The sequence below is a fragment of the Betta splendens genome, chromosome 10 (genome assembly GCF_900634795.4).
Source record: "Betta splendens chromosome 10, fBetSpl5.4, whole genome shotgun sequence".
Taxonomy (NCBI): domain Eukaryota; kingdom Metazoa; phylum Chordata; class Actinopteri; order Anabantiformes; family Osphronemidae; genus Betta; species Betta splendens.
The window spans coordinates 13,494,472-13,521,473 of NC_040890.2; the positions used below are offsets into that span (position 1 = coordinate 13,494,472).

The 27,002-nt window shown below is 45.6% G+C and overlaps 2 protein-coding genes and 1 non-coding gene across 14 annotated transcripts; 2 read left to right on the plus strand and 1 right to left on the minus strand.

Moving 5' to 3' along the window:
- Positions 1-2,630: 2,630 nt before the first annotated feature.
- trnaf-gaa (transfer RNA phenylalanine (anticodon GAA)) lies at positions 2,631-2,703 on the minus strand. The gene has a single exon. It is a non-coding gene; the product is annotated as a tRNA-Phe (tRNA).
- Positions 2,704-2,884: 181 nt separating this feature from the next.
- hs6st2 (heparan sulfate 6-O-sulfotransferase 2) lies at positions 2,885-5,500 on the plus strand. Of its 3 annotated transcripts, XM_029165810.3 has the most exons (3): positions 2,885-3,036; positions 3,357-3,824; positions 4,039-5,500. In XM_029165810.3, the coding sequence occupies exons 2-3, from the start codon at positions 3,370-3,372 to the stop codon at positions 4,865-4,867; spliced, it is 1,284 nt and encodes a 427-aa protein (XP_029021643.1). In that variant the 5' UTR covers positions 2,885-3,036; positions 3,357-3,369; the 3' UTR covers positions 4,868-5,500. The 3 variants fall into 3 exon arrangements, with proteins under 3 accessions (XP_029021643.1, XP_029021641.1, XP_029021642.1); XM_029165808.3 differs by having other exon boundaries at positions 2,886-3,824; XM_029165809.3 differs by having other exon boundaries at positions 2,886-3,824; positions 4,042-5,500.
- Positions 5,501-6,769: 1,269 nt separating this feature from the next.
- mbnl3 (muscleblind-like splicing regulator 3) lies at positions 6,770-26,747 on the plus strand. 10 transcript variants are annotated; one of them, XM_029164707.3, is made up of 8 exons: positions 6,771-7,073; positions 8,989-9,292; positions 12,622-12,855; positions 16,767-16,931; positions 17,401-17,619; positions 17,700-17,939; positions 18,326-18,479; positions 20,759-26,747. In XM_029164707.3, exons 3-8 carry the CDS (start codon positions 12,682-12,684, stop codon positions 20,899-20,901), a joined length of 1,095 nt encoding a protein of 364 aa, XP_029020540.1. In that variant the 5' UTR covers positions 6,771-7,073; positions 8,989-9,292; positions 12,622-12,681; the 3' UTR covers positions 20,902-26,747. The 10 variants fall into 10 exon arrangements, with proteins under 10 accessions (XP_029020542.1, XP_029020540.1, XP_029020545.1 ...); XM_029164712.3 differs by lacking the exon at positions 8,989-9,292 and adding an exon at positions 20,036-20,130 and having other exon boundaries at positions 11,942-12,855; positions 20,762-26,747; XM_029164706.3 differs by having other exon boundaries at positions 6,772-7,073; positions 11,942-12,855.
- The last annotated feature ends 255 nt before the right edge of the window (positions 26,748-27,002 follow it).

The following is a 27,002-nucleotide window of genomic DNA, read 5'->3' on the forward strand; positions in this document are numbered from 1 at the left end:
TAGGTTTGGATGTTTCCTCCACTTGTGTCTTTGCGTTACAGCTTAAGTTGCATCTCAGGTTTCTTGTACGATTGTTCCTTGATCCTTGTTTAACTCTGCAGTTGTTCCTTTCTCAGGTCCTTTATATTACCCATGAATGAATTAGGAGGAAACCAGGAGGAAACGTCTATTAAAACAAATGCTGGATGCTGTGCTCACATCATAAGGCTGCATGATTTTAAAATACTATTCATGCCCCAAATTAGAAAGCACTTTTAATGGCAGCAGTGTTCAGTCATACAGCGTATGTAGATTGGCTGCTTACACCTGCATGTACTGGTGTTCTGTATCCATTATGCTGCAGCCTATCACTGCTTATGATTACAATATTTTATTCTTTGAGGTTTTATACTGATAGGTTATGAACTAATTAAAATAATGTAAATGTATCTACTGTTTAGCCTTTAATGTTACCAAGTGTAAAAAAGGTAACACTTATTTAAATGTGCATGTGAACGTGTGTTTGCATAACCAGCTGTCATTCACACTTCTGCAAGCGTGCGAGAAGCGAGTTGACTTGAACAGATGTCATCATTTTTCTAATATTAGGCCAAAACACGAGATCGGTTTCTCCTCTGCAGTTCATACTTCTGCTTTCTAAAATGAGGAGGAGAAAGGTGGAGATGAAATGATGCAACAACTGACTGATAACACATGACATCACATGACAAGATCCTCAGTTTAACTACAGTTTACTTTAGTGTTTTTGTCTATAGTGATCTTTAGTGATCTAAGGCCTTGAACTGTTGTGTTATTTGTTCTCAACTCATGGACAAAGTGGTTATAGGTTAATAATTAAATAATTAAAGTGGAAATACTGCAGAACTGCACTGTTACTGAATGTCTCCATTAGCACAGCATGAAAAAAATCTATGTTGGTCTGCCACTGTGACAGGATTAACACATACCTGGAACAAGACACTGGTTAGTATTAACTGTTCATAAAGCAGCTAGTTTAAAACCCACCAGTAAGTTTGAAACCTTTTTGACCAGTCTCTTTAATGACAACATGTTCAACAGTGGCAGAAAGTACATTATGCTCATGTTCAGCTATTACTTCAGAGGGTTCACCAAATCCATCTTAGCAGCAGCAATGCTGACCCACCCAGACATCAACGATAAAAACACCAGGGGCTACAGGGATTTTGAGCTTTTCAAACATTTTTCATCTTGTTGTTTAAAGATTGAGACTCTGGCTTCCTCCCACAGTCCAAAGACATGAAGGTCGGGTTAATTGGTGACTTTAATTTGCTCATAGTTCAATGTCTCTTAGGCTGTTGTGAAATGAGCCTCACTTCACTCCCTCAAGTTTGTACAGTATGTGTGTATTAAGAGCAAAACCATAAGCATTGCATTTTTTTATTGTGTTTAATGAGAAAGACTCCAATTTGTAACAAGTTACGTCTTTTATTTTCTGTTTTCCATTTCCTCAAACACTTTTATAATACTGTACATATACATATGTATTGCTTTTGTGCACAGTCGTCCTAATTTAGCCGGTCACTCATGTGACCTCATTAGACATATATACATGTAGTACAAAATTATAAAACTGCACACAATCCAGCTGCAGGTAAAGAGCTGCTGTCTAATGAGAGTCACCAAAATGCTCACACTACTACTTTTTTTACATTAATTGTTAGCTTTGTCGCTACATGATCAGTGTCGCCTTGTAATCATGAGTTGTGCCACTGTCTCCCACACAGAACTGAGCCATACGTGGGTCCTGGAACCACACAGAGGAGAGTCTATAGCCTGACGTCTGATGCTTTATCATGGGAAAATGTATACTTACTGGACGGTATGTCCTCCTGCAGTTATCCCACTGTCCATCCCATCCATATACTGTGTTGTTCACCCTATAAGGTGTAGGGGTCGGTGGTGGTGGTTGTCGGAACGCTGTGACTGCTGTGACAGGCTGGAGCTGGAAAATAAAGGCTATGCTTTTTTCTGCTCTAATGCTCACATTTCCCACAGAGTGGCACAGGCCACCACCTAAATCTGATTGGACAAGCCTGGTGGCCCTGCCAGAGACACAGGGAGTGTTATGATGATGTGTTATGATGTTACATATTTTTTGCAATTTATAGCACTGTTGCAATCAAGCAGGTTATATTTTTAATAGTAGACTATTTCGGGATGGATCTATTTTAAAAAAATGTTACCTAAGCATTTGTATTTTTTACAATACAAAACAATAAAAGACTATTAAGACACCATGAACTGTTTATTGTACCCAAAGTGTGGCTTTAGAATAAAAGGCTATAATTGTTGTTCAGTCTTTTGACTCCATCATGTGGTAGTTTAATAAAATTGCATTGTTATCATTGCCTTAATCAACTGAAGCTAAATTCAATTATGAACTTTCTCTTCTGGACCCAGAACACGATGCTAGAACACAGAAAGTCAGTCTAGATTGAGTGAGTTCTTCAAACTGTGACTTAAAGTGATGATTAGTGGTTTTAAGTGCTTTTATGTTAAAACATTTAACACACAGCTCACACGTTTATTCTAGTCTTCTTTGTTTCAGATTACATGCTGTGCTTGTTCACATGCTGTATTGTTCTCAAATAGATCTATAGTTAACAAAATGCCGAAACCCGGGATCGAACCAGGGACCTTTAGATCTTCAGTCTAACGCTCTCCCAACTGAGCTATTTCGGCGGTGAGATTAATTGCCACTATCTAGACTACTTAAACATATATTCAGACATAAGTGATTTAATTGTGTGTATTTATTTATTAGTATGTAATAGGTCAGGAAATTATAAACAGTAATTCCCTCGTTATTAGTTGACAAACATGTACCCAGAAAGACAGACATTCCGCACTGTGACGTAATTCGATTCAGCGCAGAGGCTGCTGGGAAGAGAAAGGTCAAGAATCGGTGGCTGGTGGAGACGCTGATTTACTGCTGTAACAAAGGGTATTGCTGTGTAGAACTAATTAATGATGCGGGGGAAATTCCGCTATTTCAAGAAATATATGTACGCATTGGTATGTATAAAATAGTAAATGTTAGATTAGGATCTTCTCCGTTTTATCGCGGTTCAATGAACTCTCGGGCTAGCTAATGTTAGCTGGCTAGTAGCCGCATTGTTATTGTTTTCGCTCTACTTGGCGGCTATATAAACACTGCGCCTCGAGTTTCCCCGGCCAAGGCAGGGGTCTGAACTGCCAGAGGGATGTTTTTTTGTACGTCCCGGGAAGATGGATGAGAGATCCAGCAATAGCAGCAGCCACCATCGGCTCCTAATACTGCTGCTCATGGTGCTGCTCTTTGGCGTCATTATGATCCAGTACGTATGCCCGAGCAGGTCTGAGTGCCATATGCTGCGCCAGATGGGATCCTGGTTGAAAGTCGGCAGCGCAACTGGTTCCCAGGGAAGTGGAAATGACATCCAGGAGGGTCAGAAGGACCCCTACATCGCCGAAGACGGTGCCCTGGTGCGATTTATTCCTCGCTTCAACTTCACGAAAGCCGACTTGAATCGCGTTGTAGACTTCAACATCAAAGGAGACGATGTAATAGTGTTCTTGCACATTCAAAAAACGGGCGGCACGACGTTTGGTCGCCACCTGGTGCGGAATATTCAGCTGGAGAGGCCCTGCGAGTGTCACGCAGGCCAAAAGAAGTGTACCTGTTATCGGCCAGGTAAAAAGGAAACCTGGCTGTTCTCCCGGTTTTCCACCGGTTGGAGCTGTGGCCTTCATGCGGACTGGACTGAGTTAACCCGCTGCGTCCCGTCACGCATGGACTCAAGAGAGGCTCAGAGGCAGCCCAGGTAAGTAAGATGGTACATACTATACAATAAAGGGATATACCTCATAACAGTTATTATGGAACACTGACTAATCATTGAATGCAAATGAAAGTGAATTTAACTTTAACCAAATAAAAATATAATTAAATAGTAATAGTATAATATAATTTCAGTGCTGTCTTGTGGCAACTGGAGCTTGTTCTTTGTAGATCTAATAGCACCCCTTTCTCTCCAGTAGGAATTATTATTATATAACCATCTTAAGAGACCCAGTATCACGCTACCTGAGCGAATGGCGTCACGTGCAGCGTGGGGCCACATGGAAAGCCTCCTTACACGTATGTGATGGACGTTCACCAACGCTGTCTGAGTTGCCAAGCTGCTACTCTGGAGACGACTGGTCAGGCTGCTCCCTGCGGGAGTTCATGGACTGCCCCTACAACCTGGCCAACAACCGGCAGAGCCGCATGCTGGCTGACCTCAGCCTGGTCGGTTGCTACAACGTGTCTGCCATGAATGAGGATGAGCGCTGGGCAGTACTTCTTGAGAGTGCTAAACGTAACCTAAGGGGCATGGCTTTCTTTGGGCTGACGGAGTACCAGCGTAAGACCCAGTATCTATTTGAGCGAACCTTCCACTTGGAGTTCATTGCACCCTTCACTCAGCTCAATGGCACACGAGCCTCCAGTGTTGAGGTCCCTTCGGAGACTCAACACAGAATCCGCCAGCTAAACCGATGGGATGTAGAGCTGTACGAATATGCCCGTGACCTTTTTCTGCAGCGTTTCCAGGTGGCAAGACAGCAGGAGCGCAGGCAGGCCAGGGAGAGGCGGCAGCAGGAGAGGAGGCGACTACGTGGAAGGCTCGCAACAAAGCAAGCGAAGCAGCTGAAGCCCACAGAACCACTGCACCAGCCCGGAAGCCAGTTTGTAGTAACTGAGCAGCAACCGAGAGAAAAGGCTGATGGAGACAGCGTAGAGACAGATGTGCTGCTCCCAGACTGGTGGGATCTGGACGAAAACAGCACCATGGAGGACTACATAGACAATGTGGAGCAGTGGTAAAGATGTCTTAACACAGTGTGCCAAGTCCTGCCTTCTCTCTTGTTAACAAATCCAAGTTCTTTTCAATGTGTTCCTTCCACTAAATCTTCTTTTCTTATGAACACTTTGAAATGACACTTATTTATTGATGCTGATTGTATTTCTTTGTCACAACTGACTTTAATAATGAACAGACGCTCCTTATATACATTAAATCCCCCTTGATGCTTCAGCATAAAATTTAAACCACCAGGCAAATTTATTGCTGCAGCTGCTGCAGTACGTGTTTTCCTGGTTTAGCTGACACACTACAACGCTCACACAAGCCTTCTAGTCTATTCTCTGGGCTTTTGAACACCATGTAGCTTAAAATGAACAGATGTTTTATTTTTTTCTGTTAAATTGAGCAGTATAATACTTGTTTCCACAAAAGGGTACTGTTTGTGATTAACAATCTATATGTTTGCCAAATTGTTGTCCTGTCTGTAATGCATACATTACAAAATGTATCAGTTTTAAGTGTCTTTTAAGTAAAAAAAAACGGGGGTTTGATCCAAATACATACCTCAATGAGTTGCATTAACTGATAATCTTGTAAAAAATTGTTGAATGTGTCTCAAGTCTCAGTTTTATATAAAAATGATTTTACATATACTGGACTACTTTGACGTTCTTATCATACAGCAGTGTGCACAAAAAGACTGAAAGCGTTCGTGTTGCCCTTGTAAGCTGCTGGAGCACCAGCAGAGAGCGTAGCAGCCACTGGAATGAAGCAAACCTGCCCGAAAGCAGACGCTAAGGTGACAGTTGACATCACGGCTTATGCATAAACGTGGTTGGACAGGACTGGAGCCATTTTCAGTCCGATTCTTCGAGGATTTAATAGAAGGATTATCTGTGGCAGCTGCTCCTAAATGTTGCAGAAATATTAATAAACAAGCAACTGCTCAAGGTGTTGGAGGTTATTGTGAAACGGAGAGATTATTTTTCACTCAACGCAGCATCAGCATCACACACGGTTGAATCGAAAAGCAAATATAGCAGCTGCTCATGTTATAGCAGTACAAGTAGGCAAGTATGAATCGTTTCTTTAGATTTGTTGTGTTAAATCTGTCTTTGTCAACCTAAGAAGCCAATCCGAAAAACCCCAACAACAGCAGGCGCATGAAATGGCCCATGACTGCTGAGTGTGTTGCACATGACAACGACAACACAACCGAGCTCAGTGTTTATTGCAGAGGAGGCAAACGCGCAGGCACCGAGGGTTGTTCGAGGACAGCGGCCTCTTAAGGAGTTCGGCGCTGTGACGTCACCGGGAGAGGAAGCAGACTTTCTATCCCGATCGGGGCGTTCTCCCGAGTGAAACACGCCCGAGGAGCGAAACAAAATAAAGGGCATAAAACAGCCCCACGTGTGCGACTCCCATCGGCGAGTGACGGTGGAAACGCAATACACGAAGCTGCTAGTTTCAGGTGGAACAGGTGTCACCTGGCGTTATAATGAAGAGGTTATAATACGCACTGTAATTGTGGCAGCTGTAAGTGTTAAATATGTGTTTATATACACATATGGCCGCTTCTCTTCGATTGTTTGTATAGTGTTGGGCGCAACAAATCCAACTTTGAACCGGTATTCAAACACTTAGTCAAATCACGCTTAATTGAGGTAGCGTGTAAAAACGCACCTCCACGTGTCCATTCCAGACATAAGGCGAGGTTCTGGCCGTGCTCGTCACGCGCCGTCCCGCCTGTCTAAACCTACCTGCTCCTGCGGGCGGTGCCGTTCACCGACCCACCGTTTTCCCCGCCGCGCCTTTGTCGTGACTCGGACTCCTCCCGCTGCTAATGATGCTATCTAACGAACGCAGGCGAACACGCGCACGCCAGCGCTCCCTCCCAACTCCTCCCTCGCCGCGTTGCCCTGCCTCTGATTTTTTTTCTACATTTGTTATTCTGCTCTGTGCTCAGTCCGTGTTGCAGCCGAGCAAAATTTAGTTGCATCTCTCGCTCACTCCTCCTTTTTTATTTTAATTTTACTCCGCCGCGGTTTTTATTTGCGTTGATTTTTTATTATTTCTACCCGGCCATAAGCGCACTTTCCTGCTATTATTCTTTCACTTTCTGCGGGAACGTCCAACCAAGTCCGTGTTTTTTGGGGAAGCAAATAAACATTAAACCGATGGCGATTTAGGGGAAGGCACTTGAGTCTGAATCCGATTGGACCTCAGGTAAGAGCCTGACTGCCTGTCTGGCGCAGTTGACTTTGCAGGAATAATAAATCTACCTCAGCCGTAGAAACAACCAAGGTCAGCGATGAGTTGCGTTTGCACAAATTCACGTTGCGCTCACTAAAAACGGCCGTTTCCGCCTGCCTGTTGCTGCCCATCTGCCCGTTTGCGGGTAAATACGGGCATATTGCGGCGTTCCACGTAGACGCAGCAGTGTAGCGCTGACATGCGTCCCGCAGCTGCGGGCAGGTCTGCGGGGAGCTCGCGGCCACGGTCTGCGTAGACGCAAATGAAGCCGTAGGCAGCTGCCGTATTGTATTGTGGTGCGGGATCTGCGCGCACGCGAAATCCAAGACTCCGCCGGACGAATCTGGCGTGTTTTTAAAGGGGCACGTTGGGGTTTTTGTCGTCACGCCAGAAAGTGGGGAGCAAAAAGATCAATGCGAAATTACTTTCTGAGTCACTCTGTCGACCGCGATATCGAATTTGAATCCATTACAGCCGGAGCGAGGAGCACCTGCAGGCTGCTTCCCAGATATATGACGGTGGGATTTTAAATGCAGTCAGCGCTGGAGGTTCGTTCTTGTCCTTGTTTACCCTCCAGCCGCCCTGGTAAACTGTGAAGTCACTACTTCCCCACAGACACACACACACACACACACACACACACACACACACACACACACATGATTTTTGGTTGGTCTAACAATACAGCCAGTGAAGGCAAGTTCACACTGGCTCTGGGCTGTGGACTCTGCACCAGTCTAGCTAGTTTTTACTTTATATAAACACAGATGAACCGACAACACACACACACACACACACACACAGGCACGTTTCCCACAGAACCTGTTTTCGTTTCTGCTGTCGCGCGGGAACATTAAACGCTGGGGATGATCGATCTGTAGGCGCATGGATAAAACCGGTCACCAACAGCGAAGCAGCGATAACAAATCAAAAGTGCTATGCTTACACGTGTAATTGGCCCGGCTGTAGTTTTCCACTTAGTTAACTTTAATTACCCCACTACAGGGACGGGAAACCTCTGGCTCCGGCCCAGCGGCCTGGTGCTGCACGATGGACGGGTTCAGGGCCTCGCTCTGTTCTCTGAATCTTGACGTGCAACAGGCTTCTTATTCTGCAGTATTCCACATATCCATGCATTGTGTGTGTGTGTGTGTGTGTGTGTGTGTGTGTGTGTGTGTGTGTGTGTGTGTGTGTGTGTGTGTGTGTGTGTTTTACTGTGCTATGTGCTGGAAAATGATTGTTGTATGTTTGTGGAGCAGTGGCGCTTTAATGAGCTGAAGGGATTACTAATACTTAACCTAATTACTTTGCTCCCTCCCTCCAAGCTGCTGGCTTTCACTCTCATTGTGATTTATGGATCTTCCACCTTGTGCTTTTTAATCAATCACCTGCTCATTGACATTATCCTGTTTTGCCCGTCCCCGCTCAGAAGAGTGGTCTGTTGTCTATCTACTATTTTGATGGTGATCTGAACTTAACTAAACCCTCAAGTTCAAGTGGAATTCACCGGGGGTTTGAAAATAGGGAAACTGCAGATTCTTGTGTGAGGCCAAACTGACACACGCAGATCTGCGTTCATTCCAGGGAAAAGCAGTTACAATCCCATTGGGAGCTTAATGGAGACCACCGGACGCTGAATCTGTAGATTCTGAAACACTTCCTATTCAACACTTTTGCTCAGCCACATTAATCAACTTAAGTACTTAATTTCTAAAAATTACATTGCTTTGCAAGTTTATCTTATTCCTGTTATGTCACCTCAAGTGTCAGCGGGCACATGAAACCCCTGTAATATATGACACACAAGTATGTAGCTAATACTTTAATTTAAGTAATTTATTAGTGCAGAAATTGCTGTTTAGAATTTAATTCAAGTATGATTATGCAGGTTAAAACATAGTGGAGGGAATAAAGAGGCCCTTTGGTTTTCCTCTCGAATGCTGGTGTGACGGGCCGTGTCCGAGGGCGAGGCCGCGGGTGGAGGTGCCGCCCAGGCTGCACGCGGGCCACGGCGCCGGCGTCCCAGCTGAAGGTTACCCCGTCAGGAGCCCTTTGGCTGACGAGGGACGCAGTGCGCCGGAGTCGACAGCAGCAGCCACCTCCATCTGTCCTCCTTCGCTCCCTCCACCCCGCTCCACCTGCACGTCGACCCCCACCTGCGGACTGCAGGACAGGCAGCAGCACAGTGACTGGTATAGAGTATTTATTCATTTATCCACTGCTGCATTGTAAAGGTCAGGCAGGTTCAGTAGGCCAAGATTATTTCTATAGGTAGTTTCATCATTGACCTGGAATTACAGCTTTCAGCCTGTTTGGCCTCGTTCAAGCCGATGTGTTAGTAGATGTCAGTTAACTGAGACGAGCAGAAGATTATTTTCCTGCCTTATTTTTCCTGCAGCCCATTCATCAGTGTTGTGTGGGACAACAGATAGCTGTGGTGTGTGGGCTGCAGTTGCACAATAATGCAGCCTCAAGCATGTAACATCAAGCCATTGTCTCATGAGGAGAGGTCTAAATATTTAGCTGGAGCACATCAAGGCCCGCTCCTCAGTCTGCCGCGATCCTCCATCTGTCCCGGCCTCATTAATTGACCTGCTCCTCTGCCCGTATTGAACCTCCTCTTTCACCGTTGTGCAATAGATGAGCGGTTGGACTTTTCGTTCCGGCGCCACGGAACTTCATTGCGAAACGCCGCCGTCGCTCCAAAACCACGACGCGGAGCGAACCCGGGAATCGTCTTGTTTTTTCCGCAGACGAGGTTCACGTGACACTCAGTTCGGCCGCTCTGTGACGCAGCTGAATGCGTTGTTGTCTGTTTTTATCCTCAACGCTGGCCTGCATGTGACAGGTGGACGTGTTCCTGTATGTATTTTGGCCACTTCTGTGGTTTATGACTGGAAATGTCAAGTGGACTTTGTTTGTTTAACCCACTCATCCTATCGATCTATTAGCCATAACGACCACGTTGGAGCCAAACAGGAAACTAAAAGGCGAGGGTTTGCTTTAGTTTGGTTTAAACAGCGATATTTTGGGAGGAACATTCTTGCTGATAGACGTCGAGCGTCTCAGCAAGTCAGGGGTCATCACTTTGTGTGTTCAGAGGCTGAGGGTGCAGTATAAAGCAGATGGGCTCTGGAGGCGAGCCAGCCTCTCCAGGAATGGCCGCACTGGCAACCGTGCGTCACCGCCCCTGTCTGCGGGCGAAGACCGTTGCCGGGGAACATTCTGATGATCTCGGTCGTACATGTTGCAGCGCAGGCGAGCGGGCGTGAGGCGGACGCCGGACAGGCCTCGTCCCCTCCTGAGAGGAGTTCCCATCGATCCGGAGGCGGGCCGGGCCCAGCGGAACGCCTGAGCGAGCAGAGCTGAGCGGCCGTACCTGCTCATCGCTCGCTCGCCCGCCCGCCCGCTCGCTCTCTCTCTCTGTCCTGCCTCCTTTTTCGTGGGCTGGGATTTGTCTTTGTTCCTGCGTCGGAGGGTGGATGTATCAATTGAGTTCCCACCTCCTCCTTCTCCCTCCTTCTCCCACTCCACTGCAGTGTTATCCTTCTGTCTGCACACACACACACACACACACACACACACACACACACACACACACACACACACACACACACACTCACACACACACACACACACACACACTCACACTCTGCCCCCCATCGCTTCCTCCGTCTGTGTCTGCCGCCATCAGACGCCGGCACTGATAATATCTGCTCCAACCCCCTTCTCCTCCTTTTCCTCGTGCTCCTTCTCTCCCGCGTCTCGTGTTGACGTCCTGCGTGTCCTTGTGTCTCATGCTAAGTCATCCTCTCCCATCCGTTCCTAGCTTGCAGCCACCTCGTGGCTTCTCCCCTGTCTGTATCTTTATGGAGCCACCTTGGTGATTGTTTTTTGTATTCAGTTAGTGTCAGGACACGTCACTGCTCTCACACTCAAACTCCCAGCAGGCGTCCTGCGTCTTTCCCGCATCGCGCCGCAGCATCGTCCTCCGTCTCCTTCAGATATAATTCAACGCTCGCCGTGTGAAAAGAGACAAAGCTGCTCGGAGTCAGAGTTGTTTTACAGTTTGAACACCAGCATGTGGCTCAGCCATGACTGTGCTGTACCAGTGATAAAAGCCTGGGAGGAACTTGGGTGGGTGGAGGGCGGGGCTTGCTGTGAAACCGGCCCCGCGATTGGCCGACGGCCCGCTCTGCCTGCCGGCAGAGGCCCGCGCGATTGGCTGCCGCGTTGCATTGACCACAGCAGCTGCAGTTGTGAAAAACTAGCCTTTCTCTCTCCGCGCCTCGCTCGCCCTTCCGCTCGGCTCTTCCCGTCTCATTAATAACTGTCTGGGAATCATCAGTGTCGGCCACACGTGCCATCTGTGCCACTTCAAGGACATCTCTTTCCACAGCATTTCGCCGCGCAATTCGTGTCAAGTTCATCAATTACTCTGCTCTGTGGAGCTCAGGAGAAGTGATGTGACGTCTCTGTCCTGCCTGCATGCAGTCTCCCTCAACCCCCCCCACTCTCCCTCTCTCTCTCTCTCTCTCTCTCTCTCTGTCTCTCTCTCTCTCTTTCAGATCACTTAATCAAGACATAGCTTGCCCTTTCCTGTTCACTGCTGCCTTCCTCCCTCTCGTATGCTCCGCTTGCCTGTTTGTTTGTCCTCGCTTCATCCTCCCTCCACCCTCCACCCTCCACCCTCCACCCTCGTGGTCCTCGCCGCCCTCGCTCTCGCAACGCGCTCTCCACGGGAGGCTGCGGCTTTCGCCTCCGCGCCAAAGTCCCCTCAACAGGCTGCTGCTCGTGTGAACGCCCCGAGTTGATGTGCGTGTCTCTGTGTTTCACGTCAGCGAGGGCATGCGGACGGGAGGTCAGTGAGCGGCGATGCCGGCGGGCGAGCGGACGGCGACGACGCGGGAATGAGAAAGCGGCTCAAGTGGGAGAAGTGAGCGGAAGTCCGAAGCGCCTGGTGCGAGAGGGCGCCTGCTGCCGCCTGCTGCCGCCGCCGGACGAGGGCCGGACGCTGTCAGTGCGCGCGGCCTTGGATGGAGGCTGTATCTCACCCTGACAGCCACAGTGTCACCCGTCCCACACCGCCGGGCTGCAGAGGCCGCGCATCCTGAGCAGCTCCTCCCACCGGTGCAGGGACGTCGTCCTCCCTCCGGACCCGTTTCTCCCCCCTCCGGGCTCACACCTGGGCCCGCGGCGAGCAGCCGAGCCTCGGCCATGTTGACGCGATGAAGCCGTGCCTTGCGGTGGGGAGCCGTCGCCCTTGGTGACGCTCGGCAACATATCTGATCGCGCCAGAACGATGTCTCCACAGTAGCTTGTGTGTTTTCCTTTTTTTCCTTTTTTCCCCGGGACGGAGCTGGCCTCTGCTCACGACCGAGCCCTCTCTCACCCCACTGAACCTTCAGCTGCCACGTTTCCCAGGAAGAACTACCAGGCGTCCCAAAAATACACCGAGCGCAAGGACTCGCTGCCGGTTTGCGCTCGGACGCTCTTTTACTTCTGTTTCCCCCGTCCTCAGCCGGGGATCTGCCTCTGGCATCGCCGCCAGTCCGCCGCCGCCCCCCGCTGAGCGCCCCTCATGGCCGTCAGCATGACCATGGGCCGGGACACCAAATGGCTGACCCTGGAGGTGTGCCGCGAGTTCCAGAGGGGCACCTGCTCGCGCTCCGACGCCGAGTGCAAGTTCGCCCACCCGTCGAGGAGCTGCCACGTGGAGAACGGACGAGTCATCGCCTGCTTCGACTCGCTCAAGGTAACGCACGTCTCAGCCGCGTCAGCCGCGCTGCTCCGCGTTTGTGTAGACACACGTGTGATGCGGTCCGTGGCAGGTCGGCGAAGGCCGCTTTCCTCCGGACGGCATTGTATAAATATTGAAGTTAAGGTCGCACCCACAGACAAACACAAAGCAGGGTTTCCTCCAGTGTTTCACAGCATTAGTGTTTTTGTTTCAGGTGAGGAACACATCAAATACCACACTCTGTTTCAGCTACTAATGAAACCATTCATCTTCTATTTAGCGGTGAAAATAATCTATGCACAGCACCACTGACATCGCCAGTGTTAAACATAATAAATGTTACTGTTTGCAGTTTATCACAATATAGTACATTTAATAATAATATGGAATTGTGAGAAAGGCGACAGACCAGATTTCAGCCAGTTTTGCTAAATAATAATATAAAAATTAAGCATGACGAAGTGAAATGTCTTAAAAGCAAGTTGCACATTTCTTTATTATGCACATAAACCAAACTTATTCAACATTAAATTTGTGCGCTAATTATTATGGATGTCTTGGTCATTTTGTAGTAATTATGCACATTTGTATTATTTGTTGCTGCCTTCACCTGTAGTTATTACTGCTCTATGACACTGTCCAGCTACTAAAGGAAAGTCCACCAAGCAGATCAAAGCCATGGGATGTTGAATCTAACTTAAATTAATGGCTTAATCTAAACCCGCGTGTTGAGGTCACGCGAGGCTCATTGTGTACAGTTCTGCAGGAGCTGCTCTGCTGCGGGTCCGTTCCTCCACCGCTCGCGCAGCTCCCGCCCTCTCTCCACCGGCCACGAACGTAGCAGGAAATCCACCGACCCGCGCGTCACGACGCTTTACCGAATCTTAGCGGCTTCGCGCAAAACGTCCACCTTTGAAGCCTTTGAGACCGGACGGCGGCCGCGGCGGCGTGCGTGGATCCACGCACGTGCGCCTGCGTTTCCTGCAGCAAACAGTGAGACCCAGACAAGGGGCTTTCTGTCTTAGTGCAGCTGCTGTCTCCCCGTTTATTGAGTTAGAATTTATTATTCAGCCATTTTTCTGTTATGTCCTCCAGAGCAGGAGGGAGATGGAGAGGGAGACAGAGAGAGGGGGCCTAGCAACAGCACGGGAGTGCGTACCCATTGGATAGTTTGATCTTCCTGAGTGGCACGGCTGTTTTTAGCACAGAGCAACAGCCTGGCTCTGTACTGGTTGCATTGATGGGAGATAGAGGCGAGCCGCTTTGTACCAAAGGCGGGGAACGCGCATTAAAGGCCACGCCGGGCCGTTTGAAGCCCCGGGGGCATGTTGTTAGTTTGACAAAGAGGTGAAGTTGGTGACGGTTGAAGGTCAAAGCGGCGCTGCCCATCGGAAGCCGCGGCTTCATATCCTGACGTTCAGCATTATTCTCTGCTGACAGACGGGTTTTTTTTTTGGTCGAACGACTAGAAAAAAGCCAAGGAGCGGCGCCCGCCGTCCCCGAACGAGCTGCTCAACAGTCTCCTTGCTCCCGCTCCCTGCCCAGCCCTCCCTCCTTTGTTAATTTTATGGATTTATCTGCTAATGGCCTCCCTCCCATATCTGGCTCCGGCCCAGTCCGAGCCGACCGCTGTCACTGCTTGTTGCTCCCCCATCAGCTTTGTTGGGCCCGTCTGTACCTGCTGCAGAGGAGGGGGTGGGGGGGGGGTTGGGCTCACCACCTAGCCATTTTTATATTGTTAACAGGACAGCTGCTGTCACCTCACATGATTAGTCGACACTAAATTTAACAGCAGCGTCTCGTTGGGATGACATCATAGTGAGGCTGCAATAATATTTAATTATTTATTAACCGAGAAGAATATATATCTATAACATCGCAATCTGTCCAAAGAAGCCGAACGCAATCAGCAGATGACATAATAACTATAATCACTAAGATGTTTACAGACCTATAATAAGTCACAGCACCACCAACAATTAGTGTTTTGCTGCCAATTAAAGCATCGTATTCGTCTCATGTTATGATGTGTTGTAATTCCGCCGTGAGGACGAGTGCGGGGAAAGTATCTGGGTAGTAATTTCTGTCATCTTGCTGAAAGCATCAACATCACGCCGCTGTACTAACAGGGACTTTCTCTGTTAGTGTTACTATGGCGACCAGAAGGAGGTCCCTGACCCACAACTCTTCTCGCCACCGCATTTTTATTGGCCTTTTCTCCTACGCCACAGTTTGTAGCTTTCATAAACGTGTTGCCTTGTTGTCAGTGCTCGAGTCATTGTTTTATTTTGAAGTGTGCGGCGCTAAAAGGTCCTCGTCTCAGCTTTAGGTTTTGGGCAGGCCGGCTGAGCTCGTGGGACTCCATCCCTATTAGTGAATCATCCCTAAACGCGCAGGTTGCTGATGCACAGTTTATTTGCATCTCCCGTGCAGTCGGACATTTTTCAGGCTGCTGCACGTTTGTTTTGCATTGGAGGTCGTGTGAATTCCCCCTGGTTGCTGGCATTGGAGACACTGCGGTCTCCTCCTCTATTATGTAGTTCTCCTCCCTTTTTTCTAATGTGTCCTCGTCTCAGCACATCATCCATCACCATCAGATTCTCTGCACTATGACGTCACTGTGCCTGTAGAGTAGCTTTTCTTTAGCTTGTCTTTGGGACGACTTACCATCGTCCGACGCGAGCCGTCGTGCGGCTGTGGTTTGAGACGGTTTGAGCAGGTTAGCGGCACAGACAGCTGCCGTTGGACCGGGGTTTAATGAAGACTGCGCTTCCTCCTCGGTGCTCCTGCAGCACCATCTTCACCTTCCCCACAGACTCTGGTCGGGACAAAGGACACAGCTTTAGTGGTACACGCAGACAAAAGGAATTGCTTTAGATAAAGGGCTCATAATCTGATGAGAGAAAAGGGAAAAAGCAAAAACTAGCATTAGGTATTACTTCAGATTAAAAAAGTCTGAGGTACTGACTGCTGAATTAGAATCAGTTTAGGACGACTCAAATAAAATACTAAATACTGTAAACTGTTGACACTAGATATCATTATTATATACTATAGCTAATATTACGCTGCTGTAAATTGTGTTAAACTTTAAAATTTATTTTTAGTTTGTTTTAATTTGTGATCATGACTGGTCATATTCACATTTGGTGCATTGCTACAATGCACATTTTAAGTCCAGTATCTCAGTCGTTTTATTGGGATTGGATTGTAGTATAAACAGTAGTTAGAATGCTGTCTTCTCATACGAACTAAATAAAATAGAGAGAGGAGAGGACGTTTCCCGCTATATAGTGTGTGCTGCAGTCAGTCCACGTTAGCTGTGTCCTTTCTGGTAAGCAGCCTGTGTGTCGGACTGATAACCTCAGTCTCGATGTCACGGTGAGAGCTGAGCATATGCTTCACAGGTTTTATCTCTTGTCTCGCTGCTTATTTGACGTCTGCCGTGCTTCTTTCGAAATCTCAACAGCTGGGTCAGATATTAATACACCTGTCATTTCGCATAGTTTGTAGTGAAACGTACAGCTGCTTTGTAAGTACACGTCTACTGTTTCAAATTAAATGCGTCTGTGTGTAATTGCTTCGTATGTTTGTTACTAGAAACAATCTACAACTTGTGCCTCGGTTAAATTTCTATATTTCTGTTTGCTGGGGTTGTTGTTGTCTCCAGCATATGATGCAGGTTTTTAGCAGCTCTGAAAACTGGCTTTAATATTATTTAGTATGACAAGATAGGTCTGCATTGGACTGGCTGCTGAGCCTTTTATCCCTTTGCCATTAGTGTCAAGGCACATCCCTGATTGATGCAGCGTCCTAATCACATCATTCTCATTTCCCTGTTATGTTACTTAATCTGCTTTAAGAGTCACTACAAAATGTCGCCTTGTGTGCCTGCTCTCAATCCTCTGTCCTCCCTCCCTCTTCAGGGGCGCTGTGTACGTGAGAATTGTAAATACCTGCACCCGCCTCCGCACCTGAAAACTCAGCTGGAGATTAACGGGAGGAACAACCTGATCCAGCAGAAGGCCACGGCGGCCATGTTGGCTCAACAGATGCAGTTCATGCTGCCTGGAACGCCGCTGCAGCCCATAGTGAGCAGCAATGTGCGCTAACTGTTATCATGTTTAGTCCAGACAGGCTCGTCCTGTGAGCGAGGCAGCAGCCAGCATTTACATTGTGGTTATCCTCAATACCAGCATGGAGGTTGTCTGCAGGTAGAAGCTGAGTTTGACCGTGTTCCCTAAAACAAAAGCAGGATGCAGATTCTTCTGGTGTTTGAAGATGAAAGGGAACCCACTTGATTTGGCTCTCAAGTGTTTCTGTGAAGCCATTTGACAGTTTAGTTCATGTTGATACTTAATAAAACTCTTGGAAGGTGAGAAGAAATATGAAACCATCTGAAGTAAACTTCAGAACCAACAAGTAAATATTTTACCTGTTTAAATATATATGTAAATAAATAAATTATATATTGAAATAAAAAATGACTATTTTAATATAGTGCAAAATTGTTTTAAGCTAACATCAAACAACATCAAAGCTCTGCCATGACTTCTTCAGTTTCTCCTCCACCAGACAACATTCCCAGTGACGCCGTCCCTGGCGACGAGTCCCAGCATGGCGTTCAGTCCATATCTGAGCCACATGGGCCCAGGCATGGGCCTGATGCCGGAGCTGCTGCCCAGCGCTCCCCTGCTGGTCCCTGGGAGTCCCACCAGCCTGGCAGCCATGGGCAACGGCACCTCCGCGCAGAAGCACGCTCGCACGGACAAGCTGGAGGTACGCACGCACGCACGCACGCCTTCTCTGTCCGCGTTTCAGCCGTAAATGCTCACCAGCTCCTCCGCCCGCTCGGCCAGGTCTGCCGGGAGTTCCAGCGCGGCAACTGCACGCGGGGCGAGAGCGACTGCCGCTACGCTCACCCGCTGGAGGCCGGCATGGTGGACTGCAGCGAGAACTCCGTCATCGTCTGCATGGACTACATCAAGGGCCGCTGCAACCGGGACAAGTGCAAGTACTTCCACCCCCCGGCTCACCTGCAGGCCCGGATCAAGGCCGCGCAGCACCAGGCCAGCCAGAACCCGGCGCCGGCAGCACTGGTGAGTACCCGTCCAGTGGCTGTGTTGTGAAGTGTGTCGGTTTCACCAAACCAGGGATCCGACGGTCATTTATTCATGTTGCTTTTGTTGCAGAATATGTTGCTGGCTGGTTTTAAATCTGCTGCTGGCCTCCGGTGTCTTGTGTGTTTCCCATATTCATCTTTTGCTTTGCTAAAATGAGTGAAGCGCTGTCCGGGCTGTTTTCCACCGCAGCTTGTTATAATTAAGCACTCAAATGGGGAACGCCGCGGTGCTCTTGGCCTGACCTCTGGGCCCGTGTCACTTCCGCCGCTGCTCAGATGCTGCAGTGTCCCCTTGTGGCGGACACGGAAACCTCTCCCTCTGTGCCGCTGTTGAAATGAAGCCTCGTTTTCCTCCCTGACCAGGCTCTGCCACCAGGGGCCGTGCAGACGCTGACTAAGAGGCCCATCTTGGAGAAGACTAACGGAGCTGCAGCCCCCGTCTTCAACCCCAGCATGTTTCACTATCAGCAGGCGCTGGCTAACATGCAGCTGCAGCAGCAGGCCTTCATCCCCACCGGTGAGTGTCTGTCTGCAACACACGGAATGATTGGACATTGGACACACGAATAATAATGCTGCTGCACAAAGATGCAAGATAATATTATGGGATGCAGGGAAATACAAGTGTAGTGTAGGTGTAATGTGCATGATGTGTTTTTGTAGTTCACCTTTACGCTGCCTGATGCTAAACGCGTCTCTTCCCTCCACTGTCTGTTGTATATTTACTCACTGTTGCTTCATGTGTGGTTAACATCTGTTGAAGCTGTAAAAGAAGGTTGAAAAGGCTTAATGCAGTTCAACAGTACGATTCAAACTGCATGGCCTCCTGTGGAGGTGCAGGTGCGTGGACTGGTGGATGTTGGTCTTTTAGCTAAAATCAGGTGCAGGAAAATGAAAGTTACACCAGAAGACCAGTTGTCATCCCCCACCATCATCAGTCAGTGAGTCAAGATCAGTTGTTTTCCAAGTAATACTGATAACTGTCCATAGTCACATATAAAACTATTGTTGTGAATGATAAACAGGTTATACCAACTAATTTCATGAACCTATCATAAATTAAACAGCAGTTATTAACAAAAGTGCGTTGTGGTACACAGTGATGCTACGATTACAAAAGACAGTGGTACAAATAATGTGAAATGTAAAAAACCAGATCTTGGTGATTCATTTTTTTTAATATATTAATCAAACAAAACATTCTGCACCTGAAACTGTGTTTTGTTGTAGGAAAGAAATATACCTAATAAATAAATTCTACCCCACTTACTAGTTTTTATTGCATCGCTATGAAATAGGATTTAAAAAGTTTTCCTAAGACAAAATGCTAACGCATTCGGGAAAGAGCTCAGATGTTCATCAGCTGAAGGGAGAGAGTGGAGCAACTGCAGAACTCTGGTTGGGGGGGTCCAGAGGTTATCCCCGCCTATACCCCACCTCCAAACCCCCATAAGCCAAGTGTAGACCGGGTTTCTCTTGTGTTGAGTCCTCTGCACAGCCAGATGAGGCGTGTGTGTGTACGTCCCGACTCTTTCAGTTCTCCATCTAAACCACAGTCACCGCTGCTGCGAGCTGGGGGTCCGACGGCTGCTTTTAGCTGGCTCAAAGGTTTTCTGTCTTTGTGTGAGCTTCAGGGACACAATGAGGTTTAAAGTTATGATTGGACACCAAAAACAATCTATTAAGAGAAGAATAATATGATGAATATCAGCTAATGGAGCCAAAGATACGCTGCTGTTAAATTAGAGCTGTGACCTTTACTTCTAATGGTTCATTTGCTCCCTTCATAAACATGTTCTGTCCATGAAATACAATAATCAGATATAGTCTGATTACATTGTATGACCTTGTTGGTAAACAATGCATTTTATTTGCTTTTAACTATTTGGCCAATTAAACAAGGTGTTTTCTTTATCTCTACCTTTGTTTGCATGGTTTGATCACTATCACTTGACTTGTGCCATAACTTTTGAACCAACGCATTTTGCCATGGTAACCATATCATTCCTGTCCCCCCTCCTCCCCGTCCATATCCTCGTCCTCTGTCTTTTGTCTGACTGGCCTGAATAAAAGTTCCCATGATGCACGGTGCCACCACCTCCACTGTTTCGTCGGCCTCGACCCCAGTCACCAATGTTCCTTTCGCTGAATCTGCTGCCTCGAATCAGGTTTGCTCTCTCATTTCAGTTCTCTTTTCTTTTAGCTCTGTAAATTCTAAGTCATGTTTTTACAGAATCATCTGCCTGTAGTGTCCACATTTCATCTGTCTGTCAAACTTTTAAGTCTGTTCTATTGTGAGCAAATGAAGGATTTTATTTTTTTAATTTATGAAACTGTTTCCATTCATACCCTTATGATTTAGTTTGCTAGTGTTGCTGTTCACACTATAAAGAGACACAAACCACATAAACCAAATCATTACATGGGTTTGAGCTCCTTACTTTTTACTGTCTTGGTTTTTGGATACAGTCAAATAAGGTAAACAAAATGTGGCATATCCTGCTGTTTACTTTTATAGTGTTTGAGAATCTTAAGCTCCATGATTTAAAACATTTCTTTTGTTTTTGTCAATATTTCTGTTATCACTACGTATCTACACTAATATTAACCTAATGCATATAACCTAATGACAGGAATGAATAAAGGCCTATTAAAGCAAATTCTATGACTAATTTATGCTTTAACATCGTAATGCTTTCTACTGAGAGTAAGAACAATCTAAGATAAGACTTGATACTCAGAACTTGCACTTAATTAAATAATTAATAACTTAATAATCTATATTCTGTCTTCCAGTAGACCCTTCGGAGCTCGTGACGTCTGATCCGGTGGAGCTCCAGTGCATCCCCATGGAAACCCACTTCTGTCCCGTCCCCAAACTGCTGGTCGCAGCTCCAGTGGCACTAAACTCAGTAAGCCTTTCCCGAAATCCCAGTTAAAGTCCCTGAATCCGCCGCAGTCGTCTCTCTTGAACGCAGCAAACATGTGCCTCGCATTCGGCGCACGTGGGGCTAACTGAGTGGAAACGTGCAGCATTTTGTGAGAGACGAACGAAAACGAGCTGCAGTAGTTCGTGCAATACAAGCCTGGACGTCTTACTGCTGCTTCACAGCAGCCGCCCTGATGCATTTTGACTCGATCAGGCTGAGCAATAGTGTTCCTTGTCCTTTAGAGCCATACATGCCCACACCTTAAACGTGCAGCACACGTGTGCACACAAACACTAGACGACTAAAAGGCCCTTCATGGGTTGGAGCCATCGCATGAGGCGGCCCAACGCGTTTGCCTGTTCCAAAGTCAGAAACTTAGAGAGGCTCCTTTTGGAAAAACAAAGACCACTCACACTCACAACAGGCCTGGAACTGATCTACAAACTGTAGAAAGCGTGTTTCATATCACGTCATGTTCATGTTCAGGTTCAAGAGGTTGTACCGTGTACCGGACGTTTGTAACATTCATGTTAAACAATGTAAACCATTCATTTTGTTCCCATGGTCTCATCTGATGAATGCCACTTGGTTTTCATTTGTTTGTGCCTTTGATTTATGTGTTTAGCTGCGAAGGAGACGTTTTTTCCCAAAATATTTCAAATTATCACTAAACAGCGTGAACATTGTTGGCATTTGTAAAAGAACACAGTGTCTGCTGCAGATCTACCATGCATTAATCTATAGTTCCTGTTGTGAAACAATATAATATTTACACGATCGCCACTTAAAATTGCGTAACTGCTAAGTGATAATAGCACAAACGTGATATTACTCTTCACATAATTCAACAACTTCAGTTGTTAGAATCAGAAAACTAGAAATCAACAAAAATGCAGATGTTTAGTTGTTTAGTTGTTTGGCTATAACTAATTCTTAGTTCATCTTCATTAATATGTTATTTGGTGTGATCTGACCTTTACCAAAACCACAAATATAAGTAGATTAAATGTTTTATTGAAAACATATACATCAAAGAGTTTCTTAATACCTGGTTGAACTGCCTTTGGCAGCGATGACCTTTGGATGGATGTTCAAGCAGGAATTAAAAAAACTGCTTCACTTTTTCTATGATGACATTTAATAAATGTTGGTGTAGTATCAGATGAAGACAAATGTTCAATTGGTTTTGAAATATTATATGTTTGTTGATATTTGTGACATTGTTGAAGATCAGATCGTGTCACTGTGTAACTTGAGTTATAATTTTTTCATTTCAATGATTAGTTGTCTAATGACTAAAAAATAAGATTGTCAACAGGATATAAAACATTAACATGTACAAGCACAGTCACATTATTTAAATGATCAGTCTTTGTGTCAGCCATATACACAGACTTTGTGTTTGACCTATGAAATCATGCAAAAAGGATATTTGTGAATGGAAGATGAAAGATTACAGCCTTTTATAATCCTAATTGGCATTTTTAACCTTTTTCAGCTGATGTCAGATGGAAGCTGGGTTTGTTTCCTAATATCGTGCCTAAAGTCAGTGGTGGTATATGCAAGAATCTGCCCCATTTAATGCAATACCCAAATAATTGCTCTCATTGAATACGTGACTCTCACATGCAGAGATGTGCTTTAAAACAGCAGCTGGCTTGTCTCCTCGTCGTTGTCTCCTCCCGTGCAGCTTTTGGGTTGAAGAAGTGGCACAACATCTTTATGTTTTACGGCTCTTCAGGGAGAAAGCTCAGAACTTGAAAATGTCCCGTTTCACCTACAAATGTGTCGTGTTTTCTACTGATATTTCATTTTTTTGTCATTTTTTAGCTTCAGCCATGCCGGTCAGAGCCGGAGCCTGGCTGAGGTAAAGCCAAGAAAGTCTGTTGGTGAAAAAAGTACAAGGCAGTTGGATTTTTGGTGATCAGATGTCTGTGAGCAGCTGCTTTACAGGCGCGTAAATAACGCGACTGCTCGGGAAAGTGGGCTGAAATCACGGTTTGTCCAAATTCAAATGTGCCTCTTTCACATCTCCTCAAACCAACGCTGTTACAACACCGCACCAACAGACCAGGGCCCAAACATACGCGTTATTTGGGGGAATCTCATCTGTAGTAGCCTCTTCTTTTAGGCAGCTGCGCTGTCGAACTGTTGTGAAGTCCTGTTCGTACCAGAAAACAGCGAGTCCCATGAATGAGCTGCATAAATACAAACATACATGCTGCAGATGTTACAGCGTTTCCCACTGAACGTTGCTCATTTGAAAATAATCTAATTGTGAAGTGAATGTATCTAATGCAAAAACTCCGCCGTGTCCTAGACGACGGTCTGTTGACGTGTTGACGCGTGTTCATTCACTGGCTCTGGGCCGTTTGAGGCCCCATGGGTTCCATCCTGACATGTGTTAAAACAAACTGTGTGTGTTGTTGATTCCATTATAGTGGGTGGTGTTACGAATCTTTTACTGATGAAAGGTGAAAGGACACTTGTACAATAGCACCTGGCACATGTGTCGGGTTGGACCCCAACACAAACCGGTCAGAATTATAAGCATTTGGCACCATAGAGGGAAAGAGTCCGTTCTACGTTTTCCACATTTTTCCTCCCTACATGTTATGGGTTGATCAGTTCTACTCTTTACTACAGTTCTAGAGCACCCTGCTGTAATATAGAGGAGCTGCACTGTTGTCCCTCACTGGCGTCTTAGCCATTTAGTAGAAGCGCCAACATTTGTTGATCTGTTGATCGTCTTGTTATGGACGTGTACCTTAAGGGTGTGTGACAGCTGGATACATACATATCTACAGATAGCAGATGTCAGGGAAGGGTAAACCGCTATCATTTGTTCTTTTACTCTTAACACTGTGATCGACAAAAACAAGTCAACATCCCACCAGAATTTCTGCTTATAGATTCTCGGACGACCACAGTCGTTATCACATATCTTGGAGTTTTGTCCAGAGCCCAGGTCCAATATTGTTGGAAAAGAGATGATTTTATTAACAATCTCCATTGTTAGAGAGGGACCAGAGGAAATGTCTTAAGTAAACGTACTACACGGCTGAATGAGCCTGATCCAAGTCAGCTGACTCCTGGTTCAAACGTAATTTTTATGTGATATGAGAGAACAATGTGATGTCAAACTTCCTATCTATCTGTTAGAAAAGAAAGCAAATAAGTATATTTCCCAAACTGATAAAATAGTTGTTTAATGAAAGCCTTAGGTTGCATCCATTCACGTTGCCTCCTGTATTTAGTTCCATTCTCTTCTCTCTGGTTGAAGAATTTCACCATGAATGTTCCTTCAGTATTTGAAGACGTTGGTGATGAGAATGTTCAGATGTCAGCTTCTAAACATTAGCTCCAGCTGTAAAAGGTTCGTCCCCCAGTCTTCGTCCCCATCACGTCATTATGCCTTCATTAGTGTTCAGTCGGAAAAAGAAACTTGATTAACATATTGTGCCTCTTGAGGGCAATGTTTAGGTCCAGGCCGCATTGACGTGTAGAGGATCTGCAGCGTGGCATCAGAAATCTGACTTTCTACTGTTCCCATTCTCTTGTACCTGATTTCCTTTGGGCCTTACTCTACTTTCTCCCTACAGCCATGAGTCATAACTGTGGAATATGCAAAACGTTCTGATCATTGTGTCCAGTGGCCAGATCCTTTAGCATGTGGACAATTCAAATGGCCCTGAGTGTACTTTGGTTTTCCTGGGCACAAACAAAGGGACCTATTTCTCAGTCACTGTATAAAGATGTGATACCTGTGTATGAAAATGACATGTGTTAATGGTAAATTAAGTTTTTTTTAATCTGACTTGAAAAAAACACAGCATGAAAATAAAAAGCTCATTTATACATAGTTAATAGTTTGTGTAGACCAACAAATAAATATATATAATATGAAAATGATTTGTATACAATGATGGAGTCATTGTTAATGTAATAGTTGTTGTTGCTACGGCAACAGAATTACAACATGGCTACCTTTCTATTATCATAATTGTGGTTTTTCTTTTTCGAATGAATTAAAACAAATAAAAATAACAAACACCAACTTATTCAAAAGGTAATGTCTAAATAGTTTGTCTTGTTACTGCTGTGATTAAATATTTTGTATGGAAGATTTAAGTCATCGTAATATCCAAAGGTCCTTAGGGGAGATCAGGTGTTAATTTAGTTTGTTTGACCTTTGTTTGTTCTTCTTTCTAATTGTGTTTTCAAGAAATAAGAATGGACTCTTAAAGAAAACACCTTTCTGTCAAGGAGGTCAAGAGGCTTCTGGACTGACGGCAAGATCTTCAGCTTCTTCTGTAAAATGGAACTAGCTGATAATCCTCACTGTTCACCTTCTGCCTGCAGTCTGGACGGGCCTCGCTGAGTGGCTTCAGTACAGAGTTGTGTGTTTTGTTACATTGCAGACGTGGTCCAGAAGCCTCTTCCCGCCCAGCTGTGCTGGGTCACATCGACCTTTACTGAGGTGTAAACGAATGTGTGACGTTCACCTTGTTTGCACTTATGTACATAACTATGTCAAAATACTCAAAATTTATTTTGAATAAATATAGATAAAAGAATTGATTAAAAATCACATCAGCGGATTGTTAATGATATGTCTATTATTTTATTATAGTAAAAGGTGCTTTGAGGGATCGATCCTATGTTTCTTTGTTTGCAGGAGTCCTGTAACTTCACTTAGCTGTAAATCATGTAAATCATCAGTCGTTCGCTTAAGAGCTGCTTTCTAAGTTTGTTTACTGTGACATTTTTGTTCAGTATTAACAGACTCTGAGGTCAACGACTAGAGTAGGCGGATTATAAAAAATACACTCATATATATATATATATATATATATATATATGTAAGGAACCAGAATTAACCTTGTCCTTTCATGCTCATCATGAATACACAAATGAAGGCGCAGTCTCTCTAGTAATGCACCAAACTAAGGAATAGACGAGACTAGCTCCACCTCTGGGCTGAAAAACAGGCAGGGAAATGCAGTAGCATTGATGAAGTTAGATTAGAAACATGCTATTAAAACAAATAAAACAAATTTCCCCAGGATTTAAATCAAATTGATCAACAAGCAGATTTTCTGATTTTATTCATGCAAAAGTGAAACAACTGTGTTTCTGCAGATTTGAGCATGCGATGCTCATCGACTGCTCTTAAACCCAGCGATTTTGTTGCCATGGCATTTGTCCTAGAGTTGGATTGACTGAGTCATCCTGGTGAATCGATTCACAGCCCTCTGACTGTTAAATATTTACTTTAAAGCATCTGTGCAGAGAGATGTGTCTCCGAAGGACTTGTACCCTGAACTCACCAACACTTCACCAGCTCTCATTATCTCTGTTGCTCTATAAACATACATGTGGAATCATTTTAACGTTGTGTTTTGACTTGTTCATTACTGATATCAATGTTTTTAAACTGTTGAGTTGAATTGTGCCTTTATCATACAAAATGTATTATTTTCATTTACATTCCACCGTTAAATTTTGCATGAGTGGATTGTGTTTAAAATGTATTTTATTCTTTTAAATCTTTTGTTGGTGAGTTGACATACAGATGGGTACAGTCAGACTGAATGGCCCCCAGGTGACGAGGGCCAAAGACTGTTTGAGGACTAAGCCATATGAAAACTCTCTGAAAGTACTGAAGTAGTGAAGGTAATTGCTGATTCTTCACCGCCTGTCGTTTCACTTTGTTTTCTGCTTGTGGTGCTTGTATGTGCTGCTGTGCTACATGCCAACCTATTTTGCAGTGTGTAGCTATTAAGAGTATGTTACTGTGCCTATGACAAGTTTTGCGATTTCTGTTTTCCCTGAAATAAAACACATAATTAAGACCCTTTGTAGCCAATGTTTTTTGTGCGTTTGCCTGAAATGACCTGTCAATTAGTCTCCTTTGTTTTTGGTCAAATAATGGGAATTTTTCAGGAACACTAATTTTGTGCATGTAGTCGATGGTACAGTCCCCGAATGACAGTAACCATTCCTTGGTGTATAATCTGAAGTAAGTAAAAGGCTTTCCAGGTCCAGGTCCAGAAAGGATTCATGGATATGAAATACAGCGGCACTGTTGCACATCTAACAGCAGGGGG

Excerpts from the sequence above, each read along its gene's own strand:
- hs6st2 (XM_029165808.3), top strand. The coding sequence starts at position 3,250 with ATGGATGAGAGATCCAGCAATAGCAGCAGCCACCATCGGCTCCTAATA. Across the intron at positions 3,825-4,038 it reads GAGGCTCAGAGGCAGCCCAG|TAGGAATTATTATTATATAA; the intron begins GTAAGTAAGATG and ends CTTTCTCTCCAG.
- mbnl3 (XM_029164707.3), top strand. The coding sequence starts at position 12,682 with ATGGCCGTCAGCATGACCATGGGCCGGGACACCAAATGGCTGACCCTG. Across the intron at positions 17,620-17,699 it reads CTCGCACGGACAAGCTGGAG|GTCTGCCGGGAGTTCCAGCG; the intron begins GTACGCACGCAC and ends CCGCTCGGCCAG. Across the intron at positions 18,480-20,758 it reads GCAGGCCTTCATCCCCACCG|TAGACCCTTCGGAGCTCGTG; the intron begins GTGAGTGTCTGT and ends TCTGTCTTCCAG.